Source organism: Grampus griseus (assembly GCF_964374135.1).
Source record: "Grampus griseus genome assembly, chromosome: 6".
NCBI classification, from domain to species: Eukaryota; Metazoa; Chordata; class Mammalia; order Artiodactyla; family Delphinidae; genus Grampus; species Grampus griseus.
In genome coordinates this window covers 12,307,193-12,330,392 of record NC_139000.1, presented here as the reverse complement: position 1 = coordinate 12,330,392, position 23,200 = coordinate 12,307,193, and the positions used below count along the sequence as shown (strand labels likewise).

Genomic DNA, 23,200 nt, shown 5'->3' with positions numbered 1-23,200 from the left:
CCGTCCGTCAACTGGACGGATTCTTTGAACATTCCTGTTAATCAAGATTCACTGAAATAGTTTCTTCTATTTTTCTTTCTTATTTATGTAATCAAGTTCTGGGTCCTATTTATAAACCACCTGCACTACAGGTGTAATGCCTGGAGGTACTGTGCTGAATGCTTGAGGGTTTCTCCCTGAATTCTCACACCACCGCTCTGAAGTTGGGAGACTGCTCTTGTGCCCACTTGCCTAACGGAAGACCTGAAGCTCCCAGGAGTCAGTGCCCGCTGTCATAGGGCTACCAAGGGGCAGAAGCACGACGGAACTCAGGTCTTATTTACTGCCTTTTTCCCTGTTCTTTTCTCCGGATAGCAGCTTTTTCTGGTGTATCAGTCTTCCACTTCTTAATCAGGGACCCTGAAACGTTTTGAGCAGTTTATTTTGATCAGAGGCCCCACCCCATTCACATCTTCATTGTGCCCCAAACAAACAAACAAATACTCTCTTACTTAACTGTTTTACCAAATATTGATGAGAAAACCACACGAAGTAGAATGAGGGTGCTTTGGTTTGAGAACACTGAGTTCATGTCTGGCTTTAAAGAAAGCTGTGAGGAATCATGATTTCACCGAAGAAATGAAAGTGCTTAAGATTGACTCATTCCCCCCCGCGAAGCTACATCCTTCCTGGATTGTCCTCCTCTTTCATTATTTCTTGTCAGTGTCTGCGTTGGTTTTGCTTTAAGTAGGATTAAATAAACAAGTACCTCCATCCTGTTCTCCATAGGGCACTACTTTTAGCACCGTGATTTTCCAGATTTTTTTTCTGTTCAACTTCAGACGTGTAAATCTCCTTCTCCATCTTTCTTATAATGGTATGGGATTATATTACACGCACTCTTATGCAGTTGCTTTTCTTTCCTTTTTTTAAAAACTTATTTATTTATTTATTTTTGGCTGTGTTGGGTCTTCGTTGCTGCACGCAGGCTTTCTTCTAGTTACAGTGAACGGGGGTTACTCTTCGTTGTGGTGCATGGACTTCTCATTGCAGTGGCTTCTCTTGTTGCGGAGCATGGGCTCTAAGCGCCTGGGCTTCAGTAGTTGCGGCACGTGGGCTCAGTAGTTGTGGCTCGCGGGCTCTAGAGCGCAGACTCAGTAGTTGTGGCGCACGGGCTTAGTTGCTCCACGGCATGTGGGGTCTTCCCGGACCAGGGCTCGAACCCGTGTCCCCTGCATTGGCAGGCAGATTCTTAACCACAGTGCCACCAGGGAAGTCCCTGCAGTTCCTTTTTTTTAACTTAATGTGTCATTGCTCTCTCTGAGGAGAGTTCTTCCTTACTCTTTTTAAGGGATACGTAGAGCTTGCGTGTTACATATAACATTAAATCGTTCTCAATTGTTGAATATCTTGGTCATTTAAAATTTTTTCTCTTTTACTAACAGTGTCATAATGATCTCCTAAGGATCTTCCTGTTCTTCTGCTGGGAGTGGGAAGTGGTAGAGGCGGGACTGTAACTGGGGAAGAAGTGAATGGAATGTGGGGGGCCTTGGTGTAGCTTTTGTTCCTTGATTGTCTCAGTGCTTGTTTGCACCAGTGTGCTGCATATTGCTGAGCTTCTTGGAGACATGGACACTTCAGGGCCAGACAACCATCCGCAACACACCCGAGTGACCCCTCCAGTGGTCCTCAGAGCCAAACTTGACGTCACTCTCTTACGAAACCCCATTGATATTTGAAGGGCCTTCCTGGCTCACTGCATGGCAATAATAATATTAAGCAAAGTGACTACTTACTGAGTGCAAACTATATTCTAGGCCTTATGCTATATTATTTAAGTCATTCTGTTATTCCCTATTTTTTATACATGAGCTAAGTAAGCCTGAGAGAGGTTAAATAACTTGCTCAGGTTCATTAAGCTAATAACGATAGAGTTGTGCAGGATTTAAATATGGGTCTGCTTGACATCAAAGTCTATTCTTAACGTCTATGGACCTCTGAGAGCACTTTTTCTTTTTGTAATAAGGGGCAGTAATTGGTATTTTAAAATTTAATTATATACCAACCCAAAGCGTGTGGAGCATAAATGGCCAAAGCTCAAATCAGGATGCATAACCTGAAGTAAGTTTATGGGCCACTTTCTGGTGTGAGAAGCACTCTGGAATATAAAGTATTTTTTTTTAACTTTATTGAGGTGTAACTTACATACAAAAAATGAACCCATTTCAAGTGTACATGATGATGAATTTTGACAAATATAGGTCAAATATATATCTTGACTGTAACCACCATCTCAGTCACGTTATAGACCAGTTCGGTCGTCCTGAAAGTTCCCCATGACCCTTCGTAAGTCCTCTGGCCCCAGGTGACCACCTAACTGCGTTTATGGGAATATAAAGTTTTTATGCTGAAATGTGAAACTTCTAGGGTATTTGTAAATTTATTCAGCAGATATTTATTAGCACCTACTATGTGTCAGGCATAGTTCTAGACATGGAGGACACAGCAGTGAATAAGCTAGACAAAGCCTCTGCCTTTGTGGAACTTCTACTGGGGAAATGGACAGTAACACACACAGGCAGTGTGTGTGTCAGCTGGCCATATTTTTCTCTATGTGGAGAAAAATAAGGCAGTGAAAAAAAATAAAGGATGTCATAGATGGGGCTAGTGAGTTGGTGTAGTTTTAAGTAGTGTGTTCATGGCAGGCTTCGGGGGAAGGTGATAACTGAGCAGAGAACTGAGGACATGAGAGAGCAGACGAGGCTTGTATTCAGCACTAAGGCAGAGGAAGCAGCAAGTGCAGAAGCCCTGAGGTGAGAGTCCACCTAGGGTGTTCAGGGAATAGTGAGAGCACTCGTGTGTCTGTAGCAGAACAAGGGAGGGGAGAGAAATAGGAGATGAGGCCAGAGTGAAATGGAGAGGCCAATACCATGTAAAGTCTTTCTATTAGTCAGTGTTCTCCAGAGAAAAAGAACCAACAGGGTATATATATCTCCATACACCCACACACGTGTATACATACATATATGTAGATAGATGTATGTAGGTGTGTGTGTGTGTGTGTGTGTAAAGAGACTTATTATAAAGAATTGGCTCATGTGAATATGGAGGCTGACAAGTCCCAAGATCTGCCGTCTTGGGAGACAAACTGGGGACTCAGGAGAGCTGATGGTGTGGGTCTGATCTGAGCCTGAAGTGCCTGAGAACCAGGAGAACCGATGGTGTAGTTCCAGTCCAAAGGCCAGGAGGCTTGAGACCCAGGAAGTGCCGATGTTTCAGTTTGAGTCGAAGGCAGGGAAAAACCATTGTTGCAGCTTGAAGGCAGTCAGGCAGGAGGAATTCCTTCTTATTCAGGGGAATTCCCTATAATTTTTGTTTTAATGCAGGCCTTCAACCGATTGAATGAGGCCCACCTATATCAGGGAGGGCAGTCTGCTTTACTCAGTCTATTGATTTAAATGTTCAACTCATCCAAAAACACGCTCATAGAAGCACCCAGAATAATGTTTTATCAAATATCTGGGCACACTTGTGACATATAAAATTAACCATCGTAGTCCTAACAGACCCTCCTAAGGACTTTGGCTTCTACTTGGAGTGCAATGGGAAGTCACTGGAGGATTTTGAGCTGGGGGGGGTGATCTGACTGAGGTTTTGAAAGGCTCGTTCTGCCTTCTATCTTGAGAATTATACCGTAGGAAGGCGAGCGTGAAAGCAGGGACCGGTTAGGAGCTATTGTAGTAATCTAGGTATGGTGCCTGGACTAGTGTGGTAATGGTGTTGGTTAGAAGTGGTCAAGATTCTGGATACATTTTAAAGGAAAAGCTGCCAGGATTTGCTGACAGATTGGTTGTAAATTTAGGACGAAGGAACTCAAAGATGACTTCAAGGTTTTTTGGCCTGAGCAACTGGAAGGATGGCGTCGCCATTTACTGAGCTAGGGCAGATGTGGGAGGACAGGCTGGGTGTGAGGGAAGAGCAGGTTTTGTCCATAGTTATTCTGAGATTCTACTAGACATCCAAGTGGAGAGGTCAAGTAGGCTGCTAGGTATGTAAGTTTAGAGTTCTGGTGACAGGTGTGGGCTCAAGAGAGAAATCTGGGAAGCATGAACATGTAGAAGAAGCCATGAAATTAGATGAGATTATTTTAGAGAGTAAATACCGATAATGAAGAGAAGGGTTTGGGAACTGAGCCTTGGACAGTCCACATCAAGGTTTATGGGTTAGGGTGATAAGGAGGAACCAGCAAGAGAGACTGAGAATAAGTGGCCAGAGAACTAGGAGAGTGTGGCGTCCTGGAAACAAAGGAATTGTTTTAAAGGGGAAGGACTCATCAGCTACACCAGATATCGCTGATCGGTCAAGGAGGAGAAGGTCTAAGAATTGATCATTGGATTTAGCAACATGATTTATTTATCAGTTAATCTCTGGGTATAAAGGAAAGCACAAAGGCTTTGGGGTTAGACAGACCTAGGTTCAAATCCCTGTTCTCTCATTCTCTGGGTATGTCAGCTTGGGTCCTCTGAAAACAGATGCCAGGACAGAATTAGATGTGCAAGAGATTTATGGGCAGAAAGGCCTGTGAAAGAGACAGGGTGCAGGTCTGCCACTGGTGAAGAAAGGAAAAGAGGAGGACTGGGTAGAAGACACCTCACATTGCAGTGCATTTCTGAGAGGGTCAGCCGGGCTGATGGTGCGTTCCTGAGCGAAGATTGCCCGTCAGAGGAGTCCCTGTGCCACGGGTGGCCATTGGCTGACAGTGGCCTGGGGAATGTGCTCACTGTAGTGACCTTGGGCAAGTCATTAACTTCTGGAAGCTTCAGCCTCCTTATCTGTAAAATGGGCGTTATTTCTATGATTTTTTTTGAAGAATAATGGGATATTATATGTGATACTCCTAGTGTGAGGCCTGGTGTGTCATAAACTTTAATTCCTTTTTCTTACAGTATTTGTTATTATCTAATTCTCCTGGTTAAGGAGTTCTTGGAAACATTCTTTTTCTGATTATTTGGGAGTAAAACCAACGATATTTTCTTTCTGTTTGCTGACTGCTCTTTCAGTCCTTAACACTCTCTTTCCCTCTTTTCCTCACTAGCCCCCTCCCCCAGCCCCATGTTCATTTTTTCGTCCTGTCTTTTCCTCCATTTTTAGGGGTGGGAGGACTTGAGTCATTATGTTGTAATTATCTTGGAATTTAAGTTGCTCAGGAACGCTGTAGTTTGTTTGTTAATGAGTACTTGGTTTGTTCTTTGACTATGAATTGTGGTGACCAAGACCTCCTGGAAGGTATAGCCCAAAGAAGCAAATCCGCTGACTAGTCCTGCCTGTGGTGTGAGATTTGCGTAGTATTTCTGGAAAGGCCAAGGGACCGTGGCTCTTCTCACCCTCAGCCCAGTGTCAGCAGTTCAGCTTGACACTGAACTGCTCCCCAAGGCCTCACAATTGTGGGATAATTGCCATCATTGGCTCCCACTTTTCCTTCAGGCGTTGTTAGTGATCATAGACCTTATGCCTAGGCCAGGCTCCTGCCCTCAGACTTTGTTCCAAGGTGACAGCATGGAGGAGAATTCTCCTTGGGATCGGACCAGGCAGTTTCACCAGATTACAGTTAAAAGCCCTGGGTTGTGGTTCTCCTAGGCTGGATTCTCTTTCACAGGTGTATTTTCATAGCACAGGCTGATGTATGGTCTCTCATGGATGACGACCAGGTTTTTCTAGGGCGAGCAGCTGATACGGCAGGGTGTAGGGTCCCCAGGCTGACTTAAACAGGGAGGGGTAGCTGCTGTGCAGCCAGGGAGAGCTGGAATTGACACCTGGAGGAGCCAGGCTTACAGTCAGAACAACTTGAATAAGAGAACCAGTGAAATGAGTTGTGTGACCTTAGGCTAGTTACTTCAACGCTCTGAGTCTCGGTTTCCTCATCTGTAAAATGCGGTAGTAGCAATATTTGCTTTTCTGAAAAGTTATTGGGAGAAACTCTTGTGGAGGATAAGGGGGAGAGGGAGCGGCAGTAGACAAGGAGAGCCTTTAGACCGTGATGCAGGTCTGATACCAGTGAAGAAAGGAAAGAAATTCACTGAATGAGAAATAGTGTTATTTTTAAAGTCTTCCTTATCAAGTTAACTGTTGTTGCTGAGTGTTCGCGTGACCTCTTCTGCATGGTGATTGTTAACTGTTATGGGGAAGCAGTCACCGCCATCCCACAGGTGAGAAGATCGAGACATGCTGCCTGCCATCAAGCTTTCCACCTAGGAGACAAGTACTGTTCAATGACGAGAACCAGATGGGCATATGGCATCTTTCAGTAGCTTTATTGAGATATAATTCACCCATTTAAAGTGTATAGTACAAAGGTTTTTAGTATATTCAGAGTTGTGCAACCATCACCACGTTCAGTTTTAGGACATTTTTCATCACCCCACAAAGACATCCTGAACCTACTAGCAGTCACTCCGCACTTCACCCCAAATCACCCTCCTAGGGATTGCTCGAGTCAACTACTAGTCTGCTTTCTGCCTCTATAGATTTCCCTATTAACAGTTCACATGAATGGGATCACACAGTATGTGGTCTTTTGTGACTGGCTTTTTTCACTGAGCCTAGTATTTTCAAGGATCATCCATGTTGTAGCATGTGTCAGTGCTTCATTCCTTTTTATTGCCACATAATATTGCATTGTGTGGATATGCCACATTTTCTTTATCCTTTCATAAGCTGATGAATATTTGAGGTGTTTCCACTTTTTGGCTATTACGTATAATGCTGCTGTGAACATGCTTTCGGTTCTCTTGGGTATAGACATACAAGTGGAATTGCTGGGTCATGTGATAAGTCTGACTTTCTGAGGATCTGCCAAACTTTTTCACAGGGACCACACATTTTACATTCCTACCAGTAATATTTAAGGATTCTAATTTCCCCATCTCCTTGCCAGTACTTATTGTTGTTACTGTTATTGTTATTATTATTACCATGCTAGTGGGTATGAAGTGGTATCTCATTGTAGTTTTGACTTGCATTTCCCTAATGTTAATGATGTTGAGTATCTTTTCATGTGCTTGTTTGCCACTTGTACATCTTTAGAAAAATATCTATTCAAGTCCTTCACGCAGTTTTTAAATTGGGTTGTTTGTACTTTTGTTGTCGAGGTGTAGGAGATCTTTATATGTTCTGGATACTAGACTCTTATCAGATATATGATTTTCATCTCTTTAATTATAAAAATAATACACATTTATTGCAAAAATTCAAATCCTACAGAAAAATAAAAAGTTATTTTATTGTTCCCCAAATATTCTTCCCAGAAGTAACTGTTGGTAAGTTTAATATATATCCTTCCAGATTTGAAAAGATGCATACACACACATACACACACACCACACACACACACACACACACACACACACACACCCCTACATATTTAGTTTACATAAACGGGATTAAGTATCTGCAGTGCCACAACTTGCTTTTTTTGCCTTAACAGAACCTTCCGTACATCTTTTCATGGCGATCTCATTGTTTTTGTGCCTGCAGAGAAGTACCGTTTTGAGATGGGTATAATACAGATGAGGAAACTGGGGTTCAGAAAGTTAAGTACTTTGTTCAGAGTCACAGATTAGTAAGCAGAGGAGTCATTATTCAAATTGAATCTGTTTCCAAAGCCATGTTCCTGCCACACTATCACACTGCTTTACAGGCTGCTGACCTGGAGCCTCCCTCCTTCTAGCTCGGTGGCCTCTTTGTCTAGCTGCTGTATTGCTTTGTGGATCTCGTACCAGGGATGGTGTGTATAAGGTGCACATTCTAGGAAATATCGATAGTACCCTTTTCTTCCATAAGTCACATACATATAAACCTTTAGTGATGGTGAAAGAAAAAAAAATCAGAGGAGACCGCCTAATGACCTCATTTGGGCCGGGGCAGCCACCAGCTGCATTTGAGCAACTGTAGCTGCTTTTCCAGCCCTTTTCATGCCCGCTGCCTGTTCGCCATCGCTGCTTTCCAGGGCCGTTCATTCATTCATTCTGCTGGAGGACTTCCAGCACGGTACATTGTTTCTCTCGACTTCCAAGCCTGGCAAGCCTCCCTGCAGTTTTAGGATGGCTGCTTTCTCTTCACCCAGCCTGTGGCTTTTTAGGAGAGCTTCCTACTATTCAGGTCCCAAGTGTGTGGAATGGGGGCCCCCTCCCTGCACAGATGTTCTGTTTGAAACACACAAGAAAGTGCAATCAGGAAGCAAGAGCGGAGCGTGGGCTGCGGAGAAAGTTGCCATCAACACCTGTGCAGAAGCTGCGCCCAAAAGGACAGACTCCTCCTCCCCCCACCCCTCTTCTGTTGTCACCCTTTGTGTCCTGCACCTACTTACAGAACCTGGCAGTTGGCCGCTGGAGATCAGCTCACTGTTCTACTGCCCACCTGTAGGGACTCGCTTTCTCCTTTCTCCCCGCTGTGCTTAGACTTGTAGGGGAGCCGGCGGAGTAGCAGTGAACTGTGTGTCTAAGCAGGCCTTAGTGAACGAGCAGTGCTCTCCACGCCACTGCAGCTAGTAAGATTAGCTGCTTAGATTTGTCTAGCACCAGCAGGGAGACCTGGAATTCACGAATCAGGCTGCACTGGGCTCAGATCCCAGGTCTACCAGGAACTTGTGTGGCCTTGGGCAGATTACTTGATCTGTCTGAGCCTCCCTTTCCTAATCTGCAAACACCAGGTAATAAGACCACTAATGTCATAGGAATGATGTGAAGGTTCACTCAGCTAATGCACAAAGTGTGCGTCATCTCAGAGCTTGGCATGTGGGAACAGCTCTGCAAATGTTAGTCATTGTTATTCTGATTGAAGGGGAGCAGATGGCACTGGGGCTAGAGGACTAGGCAGTTATCCGTGGGTCCTTGCTGCGATCATAATGTTTCCTCCTTCTCTCCCTATCTTGCTTTATTTTCTTCATAGCACTTATGTGTCGGTTTATAGACTTACGTGTACTCTTTCTCTCCTTCACTAGAATGTGACTAGGCCAGTTTATTTATCTCTTGTTAAAATAAAATACAGTGTGTGTTTGTGAAACAAAAAAAAAGAATGTGAGTAGGTGGAGCGTCGTCAGTTTGGTTCATTGCTGTATCCCTAGACCCTGAGACAGGAGCTAGCGCGTAGTAAGGACAGTAATGCAGTCAGTGTGCCCACTGCTGCTCCAGGTGCTATTTGTATACTAACTGCTATATTCATAACAATCTTTTGAGGTAGGTATGTCATTACCCCTATTTACAGATGAAGACGCTGAGTCACAGGGGAGGGGAGTTCTTTGTGCCCAGTGTTACACGGTTAGTAAGGGGAAGGACAGGCGTCTTTCTCAGAGCCTGGGCCTGTAGCCACTCTGCTCTGCTCTCTCTCTCTAGTGGGAGACTTCACTATTATTTTTATTACTGATCTGATTGACAGCTTTTAAAATAGTCAGTACCTACACATGCAGAATTCTTTAACCATCATCTGTCATTCGCTGTTAACACTAACTGTGGAAGAAGAAAGGTAACATTTTTATTACTCCCCCCGCCCCCATTTACAGGTGAGCAAACAATAACAGATAGTGTTTCTTGAGCAGGTCACCATGACCGGCACATTTAGTAACTCTTTTAATCCTTACAACAATCCCATTAACTTAGTGGTATTATACACATTTGACAGATGGGAACACTGAGGCATAGAGGCAAAAGTACTTGCCCAGGGCCATACGTCTAAGCAATGATAGATCTGGGCCTCAAACCCTGGCAGTCTAGCTTCAGAGACTGTTCTCCTAAACACTTCAGTAAACACCCTTCTTTGTGATCTAGGGAGGAAAAGTTAATTGTCCACAGTTACCCAGCCTCTAAGTGGCAGAGCTGGGAGTGGAAGTCAAGTCTACCTTGACCGCCAAACCTGTGCTCTTTGTCCTGTATACGAGAGCTGAGGTAAGAGTTACCTCCACATATCCCTGGACTTGGGTTTCCAGCCTTCTGTGGTGACAGGGAAGGAGAACGTGAGTGACTTCATCAAGGTCACCCAGCTGGGAATGTGGAGCTGTGACCCCTGACCTCAACCTCGTCTCTCTTTCCATCATGCTGGGCTGTATTTCAGGATGGCATGTCTGGTTTAGCCAGGCCTCATTCACAGGACAGGCCTTTGAAAGCAGGTGCCCACTTGTGTCCCCAGAGAAAACCGAAGGTACTGCTGATGGTACAAGTCCTTCCAAAGTGTGTGTGTGATTTCCTTTGGGCTAGAAGGACATCTCGTGTCTTTATGAGACATGTAAGACAGGCTGGTGAGCTGGGGGGGTGGGGTAGGGTGGGGACGGGGGCTGGTGAGGAAAGAGGGGAGGGAGAATTGTGTCCCTAGGAGCATAGGAAGTCTGGCTGGGCTACACAAACAAAAACATTTCCTTCGGGGCCAGCGGCCCCAAGGCATTGGGCAGCGCCCACCAGCAAACAATAAAGCAGGGCATGTGTCTGCTGCTGATTGCAGGCCGATGCGCTGTTGGCGGGGAGTCTCCCAGCAGCCCATTGCGGAGGCGGGCAGCAGGCTTTCTCTTGGTGGAGCTGTCAGAGATGCGCTTCCACAGGCTGTTTGTTCCCTGGAAGTGGGGCACCCTTCTCCCTCAGCCTCCTGCCTCCCGTGGCCCCCATGCCCGCCCTCGCTCTTCCCGTTCTGCCCCTCGCTGCCCACCAGCCACTCAGTAGCCTAAGTTCCTAGTGACTGAATCCGTTTTGACTGCCTTCTCCCCGAACGCTCGCATCCTGTCGTCCCCCAGCCTTGGAGATTCTGTAGTAAGGAAAGTGGCCACCCCGTATTGGGCTGCTGCAGTGCATACACACTGGCCATGTGCCGAGCCCTTGCCACCATCATTTCATTGAATCCTTGCTTCCGCCCTCTTGGTAATATTCTTCTATTTTACACACGAGGAGACTGAGTCAGAAGAAGTTGAACAGCGCGCTCACGGGTCTGAAGCTAACAAGTGGCAGAGCAGAGATGCCAGCTTAGGTCTTCCTGGCTCTAACATGTGTCCTTTCTGCCTTTTTAAGTCCCCTTTAAGTGACCAAAGATCCTTTTGAAGTCTGACATATTATATTGGGCAGGCCAAAAAGTTCGTTTGGGTTTTTCTGTAAGATGTTAACGAAAACCCAACCAGACTTTTTGGCCAGCCCAGTAACTGGTTTTTACTGCAGTTGCCACGCTGAGCGTAGCTTCCTCTGATGGACACCTGATGAATGGCTTTGCACATGTCCCGTTCTCGTTGAAACCATAGGAAGTATCATTTCAGTTGAGGGGGACTCTCTGCTTTGTGAGTTACCAGAGGGGCATGCCCCTCGGCTTATTGTTCATGGGAACATGCTCAAGGAATTTTTCAGGAAGCCCCCATCCAGGATGTTACTGGAAGACTCGCCTGATGGAGTTTGTACAAACAAAGTGTGACCCTCCCAGCTCAGCCAAAACCCCTGCCTTATGCGGGGAGGCTCTCTGACCCTGGCGGAAAAAGCTACTGTCTTCGTCATCCAGCCGAGAAGCCACTACAGTCTAGGCCCTGAGCTCCCCATCCGTGGGCCTAGAGGCTTCTGGGCAGACTTTCGCCATATCCTTAGATCTGGTTTGTACATTGGTTTCTGCACAAAATACAAGTCTGATCACGTTTCCTCTGCCTCACTCAGACGTCTGTGATATTCCATGTTGTTCTTAGAAACAATCTGCTAAGTCTTTTTCTCTCCTTCTTTTCTTTTTATTGTGGTGAGATATACATTAAAAATCTACCATTTCAGTTATTTTTGTTTTTGTTTTTGTTTTCAGTACGCGGGCCTCTCACTGTTGTGGCCTCTCCCGTTGCGGAGCACAGGCTCCGGACGCGCAGGCTCAGTGGCCGTGGCTCTCGGGCCCAGCCGCTCCACGGCATGTGGGATCTTCCCGGACCAGGGCACGAACCCGTGTCCCCTGCATCGGCAGGTGGACTCTCAACCACTGCGCCACCAGGGAATAACTGCGCCCTCAGTTATTTTTAAATGTACGGTTCAGTGGTATTAAGTACATTCACATTGTTGTGCAGCCAATCTCCAGAACTCTTTTCGTCTTGCAAAACAGTAACTCTGTAGCCATTAAACAACAACTTCCCATTCCCCGATCCCCCAGGTCCGGGATAATCGCTATTTTACTTTCTGTCTCCATGAATTTGACTATACCAGGTACGTCATATAAGCAGAATCCTATAATATTTGTCCTTTTGATTCTAGCTTATTTCACTTAGCATAATCTTTTCAAGGTCTATCCGTGATGTAGCGTGTACCGGAACTTCCTGCCTTTTTAGGCGGAATCGTAGTCCACTGTGTGTACCTACCCCATTTATGTGTCCATTCATCCATCAGTGGATCTGCTAAGCCTGAATACGGCATTGAAGGGCCTGCGTACTAGTCTCGCCCTTGCCAGCCCTGCCGGCCTCCTCACTGGGCACAGTCTTTCTCAGCTTTCTGTGCTGCAGCCACACTGCCTTTCTTCAGTTCCCCCAGAACTTTACCTGGAAAAAGGCCTTTGTTTTACACGGGCCATTCCTTCTAGTGGGAATGATCTTCCCTAGCTTCTCCACTCCTCTTCATCTTAACCTGAATATCCCTTAACTTAAATATATTCACACTTTCTTCTGGAGTCCCACAGGAGAGCTTGCTCAGCCTCCTTTCCCCTGCTTATTTTCATAGAGCTCAACATTCTTTATTATGCTTCTTACCACTGTAACTTATTGATTAATTGTGCATGTGTTTTATGACTGCCTTCCATGCCAGACTGTAAACTCACTCTGACATAGTGGCTGGAATGCAATAGGTGCCCAGTAAATAGCTGCTGAAGGAAACTACAAACTAAGCGAATGAATGAATACCAGAAAGAGAAAAATTCATGGCTATATGCTGGGAACATTTGGATTTTTAAATGTGCACAAGATGTTAAATTACTAGTCAGATCTCAAAAAGTCATCTTGCTGGAGCACAGATTGTTTGCCCTGTCATCTCTCTGTTGATAAAAACTTCCATGAATAAACTGTTCATTATTTGAAGATGCCTCATAGTTGCCAAAACATAAACAACAATAGCAGCAAAGGCAGCTTACGTTTTCTGATTGTTTCTATCAGGCTTTGTACTGTGTACTTTCCATATATCATCTCACCTAATCCTCACAAGGTCTCTGAAAGGTGGATGCTGGGGGTTTTGTTTGTTTATTTTCAGTTTCTATTTCCAGATGAAAGGACCAAGGTGCAGAGAGTTTAAATTGCTTGCTTAAGGTCACTGAGCCAGTAAGTGGCAGGTGCAGAAGTGGAGGGGCATCAGGGTAGGATGGAGTACCATCCCCTCCCCTAGTGCCCTTCCCCTCATTAACGGAAAGAGCTTTTTATCCATTTTATAAATGGGGCCTCTGCCTTGCTTTTCTTTGAAGCCAGGGTTTTGTGGCTAAAGAAGAATTTGAAAACTCCAGGTCCACAGAACAAATTTGACCCTGATGCACCTCTTTCAGGCTCATGCCTTCCTGCCGTTACATCTCCTACTGTGCTTCTGCCTGGAGTGCCCTTTCCTTTCTTCTGCAGCTGATGAGTTACTGTGCGTCTCTGGGGCATTTGCCAAACCTTGAGACAGAATGAGCTGTACTCTCTGCATGCTCCTCCTGCAGAAGGCCTGTCCATCCGTCCTAGCAGCAGTCGTGCTCTTCCAAAGTAGAGGTTGACAAGTTTGTCTACCCTGCTGGACTGAGCCTCTGGAGAAGTTGGACCAGGCCCGCCTCGTCTCTGGTGCTCCTCAGCCCAGCCCGGGATCTGGCAGGGAACCCCGGGGCCTCAGCCAGTGCTTGATGAGTGAATGCATGCCAAGTGCAGAGCCGGTGCTCAGAACCAACCGGCTGAGACCAGAGCCTGGAATACAGCTAGCCTGTACTCACAGAACCCTGTGAATGCGAGATGGAGACGATCAGATGTATTAATCACTGGTTTGGAAAGGAATTAAAATATTTCCATAATATAGTATGTTTCTTTTCTAAAACAGATGTGCCTTCATTGTTTCATGAGGAAGTAATTAAGTGTGTTTGATTAAAACATTCATAAACACGATCAGATTTATTCAAGGCTACTATATGCTGCTATCTTTATTGTTGGTACTTTATATAATGTTGTGTGTGCATCTCCCAATCACCCTGTAAGGTGTTTCTATTATCTTCATTTTAGAGATGAAGAAACTGGGGCTGAGAGAGATTAATTAGCTTGCCCAAGGATAGTCAGCTTCTGAGTGATAGATACAGGAATAAAATGTCTGTCTTGACTTCAGAACCAGTGCCTTTCCATCATCCTGACTGCTTCTGATCTTGTAATTTGGATACGTTCAGCTCAACACCCGGAACCACCATGCAGAGACGCCTCTCTTCTTCTCAGCCCTTCCTGTGCCTGGTGTCCCCTCCCCCTCCTCCCCCCACCCCGCCCCCGCCCCCCGCCACTGCACTCCCCTCTCCATTTCCTTAGAATATTACCTCTGTATTTGCATCCTGAAACTGAAATATTTTTGTCAGTGTCAATAACTGAATACTATTATATATGGAAACTGGTGTTAATAGTGTAGTAAGGTCACATTTACATTAATAGATATAAAAAATACACTTTATTAAGGCCAAATTACATATATTATGAATTTCTTTATATAGCCATTTATTCTTAAGGGTTTTTTGAGTCCCAGTTTATGTATTTTTAAATGTGTGATTTTTTTTTCCTCCATGTTAAATATAACAATGTAGTGAAAAAGAAGTTGGTTAGATAATTTTTTTATTTTATTAAAGATTGTCTAAAAAGCAGGCTACCTATTTCAAGTTACATATGAAATACAAGATTGAAATACTTCTCTGTAGAGAAGTTAAAAGGTTTCTTACAGACTTAGGTGCATTTATTTTCTGCCCCTCCTAGTATTTCAGCAGGATTAAGTTTTTTGAATCAGTGGATCAAGTTTTAATTTTCCTCTTCCTTCCTTATACTGACATATGCTTTGGCAGAACAAAAAAGAGACCTAAACATGTCAGCATGATTTTTGTTCAATGAATTAAAAACCATAAAAGTAACAAGATCTGATCCAAATCCCTAAACTCCTGACATGGTGGTTTTGTCCTTTTCAGTCCCAAGATTCATATTACTGACTTTGAAAAAAGCTTTATGCCTGGAAGCAGAAGTTACGGCAGCAGCACATAATTTATTTGAAATAGATTGCAAGGGGTAGGCAGCATGGAGTAGTGGGAAGAATACAGGCTACAAAATTCTGGATTTGAATCCCAGTTCTGTCACTCAAGCCCATCTGTGTACCTCAATTTCCTCATTGGAAAATGGGGGTTTTAGAATCTAGTTTGATAAGTTGTGAGGTTCAGCGAGGTAAAGTACTCATCTGGCATTGAGGGGCTCCGTAATGGTAGTCATCAGGATTATTTTTATTTTGAGAATGTTTTTAAGAATTTGAGAATTCTGAGAATTCAAATAGCTGGATCCAGAAGGATTTATTTATCACATAGTCGTCCACTTTGTCCTCAGAGCTTATTCTTTCCCAAAATTCTTTAATTTTTTTTCTCATCCTATCAGGAAAAAAATACCAGGTAAATGCCACTAAATCTTTAACACCTGTTTGCCACTGTTTCGCACGGAACATATACCCAGAACTTGGGATTATCCTTACTAAACCGAAACCACGTAGATTTGAGGATCAAGAACCACATGCCAGTGATCTGCAATTCAGGACCCAGGAGGCAGAGGAATTTTTTCATACTAAGAGCATTGGCTTTTGAGACAGGCCAGCCTAGGTTTGACTTTGTGTAAGATAACCAAACTTCTTTGGACCTTATTTTCTTCATCCATGAAATGGAGTTCATGATCTTACAGGACCCTCTGTGATACAGCTCTCCAGCCTCTTTTCTTGTTACTCCCTTCTCTGTTATCTGTGCTCCAGTCAGTTCCTCACATGAACATGATCTCGTTGTAACTTAAAGCCTTTGTACGATGCTCTTTCTTCCTCCTGGAGATCCCTACCTGTATTGGCAACTTTGCCCTCATTCTTTAGATCCTTGTGGTGTATTAGGATAGGATGGGCAGTGCTCTAGTAACAAGCAACCCCCAAATCTCCATGGCTAAAACAACAGAAATTTATTTCTTGCTCATGATGCATGGGGCACTGTTCATCATAGTCTCTCTGGGGCCTAAGCTGATGGAAGCTCCCTCCCAACTTGCACTGCGGCCAACAGAAACAAATGTGGTGCAGTGCACGCTGGCTTATAAACCTTCTGCCCTGAGGCGACACCCATTCTGCTCACATCTCACTGGCCAGAGCAAGTTGCACAGCCACACCGAACTTCAGAGGGGATGGGGAAGTGCATTCCCACTGGAAGGAATAAAAACCAGAATATTAGTGAACAAACCTAATGACTACCATGCTTAGATATTATTTCCTCAGGAAAGTCTTCCCTCCCCAAACTGACCCCTCCCCAAACTCAGACACGCTCTATTGTAAAGGTCTGTTTACTTAGCTCTCTCCCTAGCTAAGCTCCCTCAGAACAGGACAGAGGTCTGTCACCTTCATCGTAGCACACTCTGTGCAACCAGAACTCTGACAGGTAGTAGGCACTCAGTGCGTACACGACCAAGAAATGAAGGCAGGACGAACATGCTAGACTACTTTGCTGGCTTGTTGTGATGATTAAATGTGAAATAGGAATAATAACTGCTTCATACAGTTGTTGTAAGGGTCAACTTACAAAAACTTATAAAGTGCCTGTCGCAGGTGTTTATAATAGCCCTTCAGTGTGCTCATTGTTATTATGATGAGGATATTAACAGTAAAAATAACTGACATTAAGCATTTTTAATGTGCCAGACACTCTCATGGGTACTTTAAGGAAGTTAACTGGTGCAGTGGTTCTCACATGTTGTGTCTGGGTCAGTGTTGAGGTGATTCACAAGTAATTTGCTATAATAATAGTTAAGATTCTGAAGGTTGCTGCTTATTTGTTTTGGATGATTTAGAGGTATAGAGATGGTGCCAGTTCTGTAGCATCATCATGCATTAGCACTGCTTTCTTTAGCTGGAGACAAAGGGGTGGAATTATAGCTAATAGTTGCTTCCTTTTATTGAGCACTTAAAATGTGCCAAGGTCAGTGCTAAACAATATACACGCATCATCGCATAATCAATCTTCACACCACCCATTTAAGTCAGGTACTGACTATCCCCATTGTACAGATGGGAACTCTGAGGAGGGGAAGTCAGCTATGCATCTGGTAAGGGGCATGGCCAAGATTTGACTTCAGGCCTGCCTAGACTCCCTGGCTCATGCTTTTAAGCAACACTCTTCTTACTGGCTGTTCTCAGCTATCTCACCAGGAACTCTCCTTGACCTTGAGCATCCCCATGGGCGTGTGTCAGGAACGTGAAAGACCCTCCACCGGCAGAGAGTAAAGTTACAAACTGCTGAGCTAGTGGGCAAAATGATGTTGAATTCTTGGCTGGCTGTTAACGCGTGGGATGATTTTGTTGAATGTTCTTTCGTCTTTTATCAGAGTAACCAGGGAGCACAGGGAAATGCTGGTGAAACTGGCTAAACAGAACACCAACAAGGCCAAAGACTCTTTACGGAAGGTTCGTACCAACGCAATGAATGAGCTGAAGAAATCGAAGGATAAGGCCTCGGAGGACACCATTAGGCTCATAGAGAAACAGGTACTGTTGCCAACAGATGTAGTGCTTATGTATCTGACCCAGAAGATCGCGTGTTCATGCCTGAAGTGAGGAGAATGAAAATGGAATACTCCTAGTTCTTTCACTGATGTGATCGGTATTGGCTGAGTCTCTGTTCTGGACCTGGCCCTTCACTGGACCCTGGGAATAAGGAGGAGGAGAGGTAGCTGCTGACCTTCCACTGTGTTCCAGGCTCTAAGCTGAATGCTTTACAGCACTTCATTTATCCTCATCACTACAAAGCTGTGAGGTGGGTGGTGAGGAAACTGAGGTCCACAGAAGGTAGATAACTTGCCCAAGGTCACACTGCTGGTAACTGGCAGCAGTGGGATCCAAAGCCAGCAGACTGATCTCAGAGGCTCTACTCTGATGGTCTCCTGTCTATGCTTGGCTGTCTGGGTGTGGAGAACTGGGGACTTGGCACTGTTCTTAGTGTGCTGAGCAGTGGCACTTCAACAGGTCTTAAAGGAGCTACTGGAGTGAAATAGTGAGAGGCGAGGGGGAAATGTCGAACAGCATATGTAAAGGTATGGTGTTGGAAAAGAACACCATTCAGTTAGATAACCGAGGCTTGGACCCGGGATGACACTGGGAATGGACAGAGAAGACACAGTGGCCAATTCATAGCAGGTCTTGTATACCAGAGTGAGGAGTCTGAACTTTAACACGTCCAGAGGTTCGCACATTGGCTCTGCATCTTTATCAGTCATCCGTGGCCACAAGAATGCCATGTAGCAAAGTACCTCAAAACTCAGTGACTTATATATCAAGCATTATTTCTTATTCTTGTTTCCGTGGGTCAGCTGGGATGTAGCTGTTCTAGGCTGGGCTCAGTGTACTTGCCTTCAGATTTTGGATGGGGCTCAAGTCTGCTGTACACCTCTCCAATCTTCTGGAGTCAACAAGCTTCCCAGGGCATCTTTTCATGGCAACGGCAGATGCCAAGAGCCCAGCTCCTCAAGTACATTTTAAGCACCTGCTCTTGTCACAACCCACAGGCCAAGCAGATCTTACGGGCCAAGCCCAGCACCACTGGGGCAGGGAAGTATATATGTTCATGGAGGTCTGGGGGAAGGAATGAATACTTGTTGAACAATAATCTAATCTAATCTATCATCACAGCATTCCAGTCACTTGAGGAGCTAATAAAAATATGTATATCCTCCCCTCCCCTCCCCCTCCACTCCCAGAGACTGAGTCAGTGAGTCTGGGGTGGGGCCTAGGGGTATGCATTTTAAAATGCTCCCCAGGTAATTCTGAAACAGGAGCTCCCTTGAACGATTATTTTTTCAGACAGTGGGGCCTCACACTTGTGTTCAAAAGATGACTGCGGTGGCTGGGTGGAAAACGGATGGTAAAGGGCAAGAACGGAGGCCCGGAGGCTGTTGCAGAAATCCAACCAGGAAATGATGGTGGCCTGAACTTGAGTGGTACCAGTGGAATTAAGATGGGAAGATGAATTTACCAGTCTTGAGGAGATAGAATTTTTAATGTTTAGCATAATATAAAGGGCTTTCCCAAAGCCTCCTCGTCCACAATAAAAGCATTATCTTAGGAAGATTGAACAGGAGTGTGGGCAGGATGGGGAGTAAAAAGGGAAGATGCGGGAGGCTAGGAGAGCCGTTAGGGGCTCATCAGGAGAAGGCCGTAAACTGGCTAACTAGTCCCTTCTCATAGACTCGCACTTAGAATGCCAGTCGTCGACCAGGCCCAGCAGTCACCCGGGGAGAATTTTAGATGGATGCCCGGCCCACTCCTGCATTTTCTGATTCAGTAGTTCTGCCTAGGAATGTGCATTTTTAAAGAACTCCCAGATATGCGAAAGCAGACAGGAAAGGTAGCGACCTGGAAGCATTGCAGCATACCCCTGTAACGGCACCAGTGTTAGAAAGAGGTGGTTCCGCACTTGATGTCTTATAACCTTGGAGAAGTTACTTGACTCCTTGGAGTCTGTTTCCTCTGTACAAAGGGATTCGTAATTCCTCCCTTGAAGGGTTGCCCTGGGATGCTACAAGCACCATTAGAGTAGGTGACACCAGCCCCTCAGAGCACCCTTCCTGACCTCTTTGTTCCCTCCTCTTTGCCTGCATTAGCTCACAGAGGTTCAGAGACTAGCCCGGCCTTTTCTGAGCATGGCCCAGGCCTTGGAAGAGTCTAGCTGGGGCAGCTCCTTGTCTGTCTCCCAGGGGATTCCGTCGCTGCAGTTGACACTTGGCCTTTGTGTTGCTTCCTAGTGGTGAGCCTGTGGACCTCTGGGGCCTGTCAGGCACTCCTCACTCAGCAAGTCTGGGCATCTGCCTCAGGGACCAGAGCCCACGCTCCTTGAAAAAAGAAAGAATGATCAGATATCCAGCAACCTCCTTTTTCTTTTTTTTGTAATCTGTCTTCTTGTACTTTTAAAAAAATTATCGAGGTAACGTTGATTTATAATACTATATGTTTCATGTATACAACATTATATTTCGACTTCTGTACACACTACAGTGTGGTCACCACCAAAAGTTTAGTTTCCACCCGTCACCATACAGTTGACCCCCTTTACCCATTTTGTCCTCCTCCCACCCCGCTTCCCTCTGGTTACTACTAAATCCATTCTCTTTATCTGTGTGCTTGTTGTTGTTTTGTTTGATTTGTTCACTGATTTTGTTTTTTGGGTTTTTAGTTTTATTATTTTTTTACACCAGCACTCTTTTTTTTTCTCTTTAAATTTATTTATTTTTATTTTTGGCTGCGTTGGGTCTTCGCTGCTGCGCGCGGGCTTTTCTTTACCTGCGGCGATTAGGGGCTCCTGTTCATTGCGGTGTGCAGGCCTCTCATTGGGTGGCCTCTCCAGTTGTGGAGAACGGGCTCTAGGCACGCGGGCTTCAGTAGTTGTGGCTTGTGGGTCCCAGAGTGCAGGCGCAGTAGTTGTGGCGCACGGGCTCAGTTGTTCTGCGGCCTGTGGGATCCTCCCGGACCAGGGCTCAAACCCGTGTCCCCTGCATTGGCAGGCGGATTTCTAACCACTGTGCCACTAGGGAAGCCCCTATACCAGCACTCTTGATAAAACCTACTTGACAAAGATCTCGCTCAAAGCCTTCACTCATTAGCACCTGCCTTTTCACCTTCCTCTTCAGATTAGATTTTTTATTCCGTGCTTATTACTGTTGATTATTATTATTTTCCAAAATGAAAACAACTTTATTAGTTTTTTTCTTATACTAAACTAATAGATGTTTAGTGTATATTAAAAAATTAAGGGCTTCCCTGGGGGCGCAGTGGTTGAGAGTCCGCCTGTCGATGCAGGGGACGCGGGTTCGTGCCCTGGTCCGGGAAGATCCCACATGCCGCGGAGCAGCTAGGCCCGTGAGCCATGGCCACTGGGCCTGCGCGTCCGGAGCCTGTTCTCCGCAATGGGAGAGGCCACAAAAAAAAAAAAAATTAAGAAGAAAGTAATTGGAATCTCATCACCCAGAGATTACCCTTGTTAACATTTTCTTGCAGGCCTTCAAGTTATCTCTGTAAACACATATGTAATATTACAAGAAAAAGGATCATACTATATATATTACATGATATATCCAGTGCAATAATCTTTATTATTTAAGATATTATCACTTAACTATTAGTTCTTACCATTGTTCTTAATAACTTTATTTACTGTCATATGGTTAAAAGTTTGCACGAGAAAATACTCAGTTGGGACTTCCTGGGGGTCCGTGGTTAGGACTCGACACTTTCACTTATAGGTTCTGGGTTTGATCCCTGGTCGAGGAACTAAGATCCTGCAAGCCATGTAGTGTGGCCAAGAAAGGAAGGGAAGAGGGAGGGAGGGAGGGAGGGAGGGAGGGAGGAAGGAAGGAAGGGAGGGAGGAAGGAAGGAAGGAGGGAGGGAGGGAGGGAGGGAGGGAGGGAAGGAGGAAATACTATTTCTGTTTTGTGCCTAACCTTTATGGATTTTTTTTCTCCACATATCTGAGTAAAGCCACTGTAATGATGGTCATTCTTATTCTTTCATTCAGATAAGTGTTTTCTTCATCCCACACTGAAGGGATATGTGAAACAATGTTAACATTTTTGGTAATGCCTTCAAATGGGGATCATTTTGTTTAACTTCTTACAGAAAAGCTTGAGTAAAGTAAATATTAATTGTCTTTTTGCACACTTCATTTTGTTCTTTTTCCCCAACAGAAGGCACCGATCTGGAGTTTGGGGTGTGATTTTTTTTGTTTTTATTTTTTATTTATTTTTTTAAATAAGCAAGGCAGGGGCTGATTGTTGCTGATTGTTGCTTTATCAAAAAGTTTTTTAAAATGTATTTGTTTACTTTGTTTCTGAGCCGTGTAGGCTCATTGTAGAAAATGTAGAGAATTCAGAAGACCGTTCTTAAAAATGGAGAAAAATTCACCCCATAGTCCCACATTTGGGGATGTTTCTCCTTCCCCCTTCCCCTTTTTTAACTACATAGTTTTTAACGTGATTGAAAACTTATAGTTTGCGTACAGTTTTGTATCCAGCTTTTTGTTTTCTGTTGAGCATTGACTATTAGCAATAGAAGTCTTTGTAAACAGCCTCATTCTGATGGTTGCAAAATAGTCCCTCTTGTGGTTATACCATAATTCACTTTCATAAGCCCTCTTGTTGAACATTTAGTTTGTCTAAACATTTTTTGTTATAAATAAGGTTGCAGTGAATATTTTTATAGATAAATCTTTGCTGAAATGACTTCCCTAGGGTAGAGTCTCGTGCGTGGAATTATGGCATAAAGGGGATGCGTATTTTTAAGGTTCTTGATGCGTGCTGTCTAAATCACTTGCAGGGTGTTTAGAATACGTATATTTTAAAAATTTTTTGCCTTTCTAATCCCTAACATTTGAACCTAGAATTTTTAATGTGAACTTAAAATGTTGCTCATCTTAGAAGTATTGTTTTTACTTCCACACTCCGCAGAAAATATTTATTCTTTCTATAAATCCATAAACCTTTCTAGAGGATAATGTAGTGTATACCAAAACCCATACAATTTCTGATTCATTGACTTAGGGATGTATTTAAAATAAGTTATCAAGGGCTTCCCTGGTGGCGCAGTGGTTGAGAGTCTGCCTGCCGATGCAGGGGACACGGGTTTGTGCCCCAGTCTGGGAAGATCCCACATGCTGCGGAGCGGCTGGGCCCGTGAGCCATGGCTGCTGAGCCTGCGCGTCCGGAGCCTGTGCTCCGCAACGGGAGAGGCCACAACAGTGAGAGGCCCGCGTGCCGCAAAAAAATAAAAAATAAAATAAAATAAGTTATCAAGAATCTTATCTACAGCAGTGTCCATTGATGTATTATGTATAATAGAAAACTGGAAACTGTCTAAATTTCTGATAGTAGGAAAATAGCTTGTTTTACATCCATTCACTGGAATCTCTCTATATAGACAGTTATACTTTACAGATGCAGTAAATGCTTTTGGAATGTATTTTTTTTAAGGTAGGTTACACTATCATCCATTTTTATAA

The 23,200-nt window shown here is 44.5% G+C and overlaps 1 protein-coding gene across 2 annotated transcripts in view; it reads left to right on the top strand.

The window, feature by feature from the left end:
- The window catches only part of MRRF (mitochondrial ribosome recycling factor), a 56,181-nt gene that overhangs the window by 28,346 nt on the left and 4,635 nt on the right, over positions 1 to 23,200 (top strand). Inside the window, exon 6 of one of the 2 annotated variants that reach the window (XM_082656631.1) lies at positions 17,543 to 17,702. The exons of the other annotated variant lie outside the window; for it this stretch is intronic. Within the exon in view, the coding sequence (XP_082512757.1) occupies positions 17,543 to 17,702 (160 nt within the window). The remainder of the gene's footprint in view (positions 1 to 17,542; positions 17,703 to 23,200) is intronic. 2 annotated transcript variants of the gene reach the window in all.